The 6,988-nt window shown below is 32.2% G+C and overlaps 1 protein-coding gene across 2 annotated transcripts; it reads left to right on the top strand.

Annotated features, from left to right (window-relative positions):
* The first annotated feature begins 1,788 nt into the window (after window positions 1-1,788).
* LOC140816803 (uncharacterized) lies at window positions 1,789-4,925 on the top strand. 2 transcript variants are annotated; one of them, XM_073176262.1, is made up of 6 exons: window positions 1,789-2,130; window positions 2,813-2,955; window positions 3,207-3,465; window positions 3,724-3,884; window positions 3,993-4,142; window positions 4,350-4,925. In XM_073176262.1, exons 2-6 carry the CDS (start codon window positions 2,848-2,850, stop codon window positions 4,695-4,697), a joined length of 1,026 nt encoding a protein of 341 aa, XP_073032363.1. In that variant the 5' UTR covers window positions 1,789-2,130; window positions 2,813-2,847; the 3' UTR covers window positions 4,698-4,925. The 2 variants fall into 2 exon arrangements, with proteins under 2 accessions (XP_073032363.1, XP_073032362.1); XM_073176261.1 differs by having other exon boundaries at window positions 2,788-2,955.
* Window positions 4,926-6,988: the final 2,063 nt, after the last annotated feature.

Here is a 6,988-nt window from a genome sequence, read left to right as displayed (position 1 = left end):
TGTTCGCTTAGCAAGCTCTTATTAGTTTATATCATATTATCAAAGATCATTTTGTACTATATCAACAACTCAAGCTGTCAAGACCGACCATTGGGTTATTATATTGTTTTCTGATAAATCAAGGGTTCTTAAACATCCAAATTTGTAAAGTGAACACTAAGAACTTTACCTTAGACAATGATAAGTCCTAGCTGAAGTAGGTTGTACAGGACGTTGTAAAACCAAAATATTTTAGTAGAAACTTTCCTAAGTCGAAAAAAGGGTGACATTGAGTTTTATCTCCGAACATTCATAAAAATATTTATATTATTTCATTGCGCACTTTACATGATTGCAAATAATTTTTCAAGATTTTTCTAGTTAAACAGCCAAATTGGTTTATATAGTTCATCACTAGTCAAGTCAGACAGTTTTTGCATTAACTCATTTTTCAACGGTCCAGCAAAACTAGTTGTTCAAAATATTTTTTAACAACCTAAAAACTGTTAAGAACAATTCAAAGTTGGGAAAATTTTATAAAAGTTTATTCATCTCCCTCTAAACTATAATTCAATCACAACATAATTCATCTAAAATTAACAAAAATTACCACATCTACATACGAATAGGTCTCTTTTGAAAATTGTCATTTTAACCTTAACAATTTCGTAATGATCATTTTGCAACTTTATTTAAATTTAGATTAAATCTTATAATAAAAATTGGAATCATGAGCAATTTAATCTCCAAAACTTCATGAATAGAGACATCAATTTTTTAGGGAAAAAAATAGAAACTCGGGTTGCATTTGCTTATAAGAATTTTAAGCTAGTTATTTGATTGTTTGAATGAAATTATATTCGATGAATTTCAAATCATATTGTGCTAATCCATATAGATAAAACGATAATTATAATTTATTTAAAATACATTTAAAATTGATGTAATTTCAATTTCCAAATCCTATTCAAATCAAATCATTTATTCAACTTAAATCATCTAGACAACCTCAATTAATTTGTATCATCTATCAATTATTTTCTCATCAAGAAAAAATATCAATATTTTAATATTTTAGACTCAAATAATTTTCATGAAATTTCTCGAACTCTTCGAAGAAAAAGAGTAAGCAAAGTAAAGGAAATAAATGTTATTTTTAGTTTTATAAAAGAAACAGAGAGGAAAAGAAAGATCAATTAATCGATTGGTGTAATTTTTTATTATAAATTCGAGCCTAAATAAATAATTAATTTACCGTTGACTCATCTCCCAAAATAATTTAAAGTTGACTGAAAATAAATAAATAATAATAAAAAACGAAGTAAATGGGCCAAAAATATAAAATCCAAAGAAATACGTGGACCCGCGGGAGTCGACCGGTTAACTTCAGCCATGAACGATATCATCACGATTACTTGTTCCAAAAAAAAAAAAAAATCAATCAATCACAGTTCTTAGAGCCCGTTTGGTATCAAAAAATTTTTAATTAAAAAAATGTTTTTTTAAGTTGGCTTTTAAAAGTGATTTTTTAAGTAAAAGTTATGCTAATATTGTGTTTGGATGAATAGATAAAAAGTATTTTTTAAATTAATAAATATGTTTGGATACATATTGCTTTTTTAATGTTATTAAAAAAGCTAGTGAAAAAAGCTCTAAAATAGGGCTTTTAAAAAAGTTCTAATTTTAATTTAAATAAATGCTTTTTTAAGCACTAAAAGTCTACTCAAACAAGTTAAAAATTAAAAAAACACTTTTTTTTTATAAAAACATTTTTTTAATTGTAACTTCTTATAGCAAACGACACTTAGTCAACAAGGAACACGGCCCGCAAAAGAAGCCATTTGGTTGTCGCTCGAATCCGCCAACATTTGGATAATTTTTTTTAGTATATTTACGCATTGTTAATGTGTGTATCCATTTACAGATGAGGATGCGTTGAATTTTTGTAATACTTTGAGCAAAAGGTGGGGTTTTGGGAGATTCCGAAACGAAAGGGTTTTGTGACGCTTCTTGGTGAAAGATTGGATTTTGATGAAAAACAAGAATTTGTGTTCGAAAATAGTGAATTTTCTTGGTGGGTCTTTGTGGGGGTATTGAGGTGTGAAGATGATGATAAGTTATCCAGGCCTTTCAAAGTTGAGAACCAAGCTGGTATGGCTGTTCCACTTAAATTTATGTTTCTTTCCAATCAATATTATTGATTTTGTTTAGAATAGAATTGATGGGATTCAATTAATACTTGGTAATTGGAATGTTCGGATTCTTCGTTTTCAATGGCGGTGGCGTGTGTGCGATCAGTTTTAATTCACATATTTCCTCAAAAATCGAATGTTTGCTGCCAAATGTTGTGTGTTATATTGTGAGAAGTCCTGGGATTTGGTAGATCAGCCGGGCAGTGTAATAATGACTAAATGGTTACAAACCTTTAGTCACCCGAAATTTTCAAAATTTCGGGTATTATGAGAAAGAATTGTTTCTAAAGTTGCATGTGGTAGGTGAAGTTTGGCTGTATTGAGATGCTGTCATACCAAAAGTAATTTTTTCCCTACAATACACTTTTAAAGTAATTTTTTTTAAAAAAGTGATATTTGTATACAGTGCTCACGAAACAATTTGTTATCTGGACTTCTAAGTTCGTTTCTCCTTTAGAAATAAAAAAATTACTCACCTTTTCCTCTTAGGATCCAAACATGAAAACTGTTTCTATTTTGATAAGGAAAGGTACTTAGAAAGCTTTTTTTGTCTACGATTTCTATATTCTAACTGGCTGTATTTGATGTTTATACGTATCATGTTGATGATTACCAGATTGAGTATGAAAATGTCTTTTTAGCAAGTGATTCTGTCACACTCGAACAACTTAAGGAGATGAGCTCCAAGCGTAGAGCAATGGAGGAGTCCATCAATGAGAAAAGCCTTGTTACCGCGGCTATTGCGAGGGAAATGTCCGGAGGTCTTACCTCCCGTTGTCAACAGGTAAACTACTTTTGGTATCATATGTTGTAATTTTATGGGCAGCAATAAGATGTGGTACTTAGGCTGCGGAATAAAATGAAAATTTTGAATTAGACCAGTATCATCAATAATAGCTTTTGATACCGGGCATACACTTGATCCTAAGATCATCGAGGAGTTATAGTTGCGACATGTGCACAAACAATCATTATCTAGTTGTGACTTTGCATGGTAATATAGTACTCTAATGTTTACGAAGTTTATTGTTTCAGGACATTCAGAAGATGGAATATTATTTGCCTTTATTAGAGAACCTCGTTTACCACGTCAATTTGATAGACCACAATCGCCGAATGAATTCATGGATTTCAGATCTTAAAATTAGATGGAGCAGTGTTCTCACTTCACCATCCATCTTCAACCTTGGTCCAAAATTTTATCAGTTTGATAATCTTTACTTTGAACTTGGAATGACATTATTTGTATACGGTGCAATGCTTCGTGAGCAAGCTTTGGAAGTTTTACCATCAGGCAAGATTAACTTTTCCATTACACTGGGATTCCAAAAGGATCAGTGGTGATCGGGGGTGGAACCTGCAGGGGGAATCGCCCCTTTGAACAAAATTTATTTTAAAGTTCAATATTTTTATTAGAAAAACTGCAAGTTTTGGACGCCAAAATCCATACCACTCACCTTCCCATCCCATCCCATCTCGCAACTATCTCCCAAATTCCTGTACTCACTCCCTGGTGGTAATGCTTTTCTTATTTTCTCATTTGTTGTTGCAGACCTAGTGCATTCTACTACCCTTTTCCGAAAAGCTGCTGGAGTTTATTCCTATTTAGATGAAGAAATTCTTAATCACATAGTTGGTACACAAGAAAAGCCTCCTGAAGCCATGTCTCACGTGTCTTCTGTGATGAGTCTTATTTGCTTGGCCGAAGCACAGGTTTGCTCAAATATAGTTATACTTGTGTTTATTTGATCATTTATGCTTATAAAGCTTTTGTGTTTCCCTTGTGATGGCTAAATACAATGCTCGCTTGAAAATATTTAGGCTGTAGCTGCTAGGAAGGCCGAAGAGAACGGCAATACTGGTGGCCTTTTAGCAAAGTTGCATTATGGTGTGACAGATCTCGTGGCTAAAGCTATTGATAACCTGCAAATCACCACCAAAGAATGCAAGGATATTTCGCCTCGCTTTATGGTATGTATGCACTTTACTTCAAGCATATGATACAACCTAAATTCCCAAAATATTTTTAAATGGTGGTCGTAAGTCTTAACACATATAAATGCCAATCCTGATGGGAAGAAATAATGAAATTCATTTGAATTGTGACGTGGAGAGACAATGGCTATGTTAAATATGAGGAGTTATGTCTGATTTGCGTCGTGTTTATGTCCTCTGCAGGATTTTGTGTTGAGTTGCAAAAATTTGCATGAATTAAAGAGTTACAAACACCTCGCGGAAAGCCTTAAAAACGAAGGTAAAATTGGCACCGCGATAGGAGTTCTTCACAGGGCATTGTCAAATTTACAGAAATACCAACCAAGAGAAGATTCTTGGAAACAAGTTTACAAGCAAGTATTTGATGACATGACTGAGTCGCTTAAAAAATACGAGTACGAAAATGAGTTTGTGTGGCACAAGAAAGTCCCTCATCACAGTGAACTGCCTTCACCTCAAGCTGTAAAAATTGTTGGTCCGATCCCTTATCAACCCCAGAAATGGGAACGAACACTTGTTTTCAAATTGTGAAGTGCGAATACATAATCTGTACATCGCCCTTTGTTCTTGGGGGCCCAAACATTTTATTCATATAAATCGACGTTTCAGTACCCTTATTTTTCCGCTGCTTTTGATGATCATTTACAGGAATGGATTGTGTTTTTTTAAAATTATTAATCTGTATTTCTGATTGGTCCCAAGATAGTCGCTTCAGTATGAATGTAAAATGGTTTGAGACTTTTTTGTTCTTGTTTTTAATATATATTATTCATTTCTAAAAACAGGCAACTAACACAACCAATATTCTTTTTTTCCTTAATTCAGGTATTCCAGTACGGATATTTTGATGTGGATCGAATTTGGTTTCAGATTCCGAATGGATAGAATGGTAATTAACTCAAATTTACACCTGAGTTCGATTATATCTATATGTATATATGAAAGGAAGATGATAGATAATGGAATGACAAAACAAGAAAAAAAAAAGTAATAATTTAAGATTCTCATCAAGCAAATAGTCATATAAAATCTGTAAACAGGTCGACTCAGGTCACCATGTGAAAAAACAAAAATAACAACACAAGATTTCCATCGATCCCTTCCAATATAGTTTAATCAGGCAATATTAAACCAAAATAAAGAACCATGAACATGATTTAAAGTCAAATACACAATTTCTCAGTTATATCTACCTTCCCAAAGCATGTAAATTACCCCAAATTGTGGGAAGTGATAAATGCGATTTTCGCACGTAATTTGTGATGAAAATTTGATTGGATTATGCTAGTTTGGAGTAGTATTATGTGTTTTTGTGGTTTGTTTTGTGTTTGAAGGATAAAATAAATTAAAAGAGTTTGAGATGTTTAGGATGAGAAAAATACTAAGCAGATAAGAATTGAAAGACTTGATATAATTTGAACAAACCAAGAGTATGTGAAAGTCGTGAGAGAGGCGCCATAGCGTTGTCTAAGTGGTGCCTCGACGCAGAATATTGAAGAAACGCCGCAGAACAAGCGCCTAAGTGTCTGCCATGAAGAAACACAAGAAGAAATTTCGCACCTTTGCGTCATACATGCGGCACCTTAGCGTCTGAAGTCGCCGAAATTACGATGAACGTGAGGCGCTGAGAGTCCTATGCGAAAATGACTAGAGTTTTAGGCTGCAAAAAACATTATCAAGAGCAATTTTAAACTGACATATGGAGGAGTCGACTCAAGAGAGGACAAGGATCGAAGAACAACTGCACGAAGAGATAAGATGCATCATCTAGGGACAGAGAAGTGCCATCGATCTTCGTTCTATTTTCTCCGCCCCTCGATCTTTGAATATGCTCGAGAACATTTTTTGTTTTGATTTTAAATTCGTTATGAACTAATTTTTTTTTCTAGAAAGCCGACGTAGCTTTACTGAAAATTATGGTTTGATTTTTTAATTAACATATTCTAATTCTTCGGTGGTTGGTTTATTTGTGTTTTCTCGAATTGAAAGCGTTCAATTAATTGATTATTAATTCAATCGTCATATTTATTAAATAATTAATTTATACTTATCTCTTGGGAGATGAAGTAGGAAAGATTAATAATTAGTAGCTAATAAACTAGAAGAATTTATGATATAAAGATTAACAGAAATTAATCATAAAGGATAGTCAAGTGAAATCGAACTTCTAACATTCGTCTCTTATTGATTTTCCCCTTTATAATTCTCGTTAATCGTAGGTTAATTATGTGAAATTCTATTTTATATTAAAAATCTCATATTTTTAATTTTATGAATAAATTTAATATTATTCTAATTACAGTATTTAGTGTGATACTAAATTATTCATTCTTTGCGGGACGACATCCATATTTAACTGATACCAAAATACGACATTAAGTGTTCAATATTACTTGAACAATAATGGGTCGATAATTAATATTAACATGATCTTATTGAGATTAAATTAATCTATTTTTTTAATTTCTTAGCCAATAAGAACATGGTAGGTTGACACAAGCATCCAACACCCTTTTTTGTAAATAATTAGAGGCCCCTTTTTTGTAAATAATTAGAGGGTTGATTGGTATATTAGACAAGGCAATATTCGTACGAGAGAATGTAAACAATGAGAGAATATACTTGACCAATTAAATCACCCCTTACTACTATCACTTAAAATATAATTCATTTATTATTATTACGTTTATTAATCTTAATATAATGACAGATGATTGTCATGCTTTTGTTCTCGTCGTCTAATTTATCAAAAGTTGGATGTTAGTTATGTAATTTTGTTTTACGTTGGTTTTTAGTCATATTTTTTGATAACTAAGTGATTT

The sequence above is a fragment of the Primulina eburnea genome, chromosome 16, assembly GCF_022965805.1.
Source record: "Primulina eburnea isolate SZY01 chromosome 16, ASM2296580v1, whole genome shotgun sequence".
In the NCBI taxonomy this organism is placed as follows: Eukaryota; Viridiplantae; Streptophyta; class Magnoliopsida; order Lamiales; family Gesneriaceae; genus Primulina; species Primulina eburnea.
Note: the sequence above shows the minus strand (reverse complement) of the source record. Positions and strands in the feature narration are given on the sequence as shown.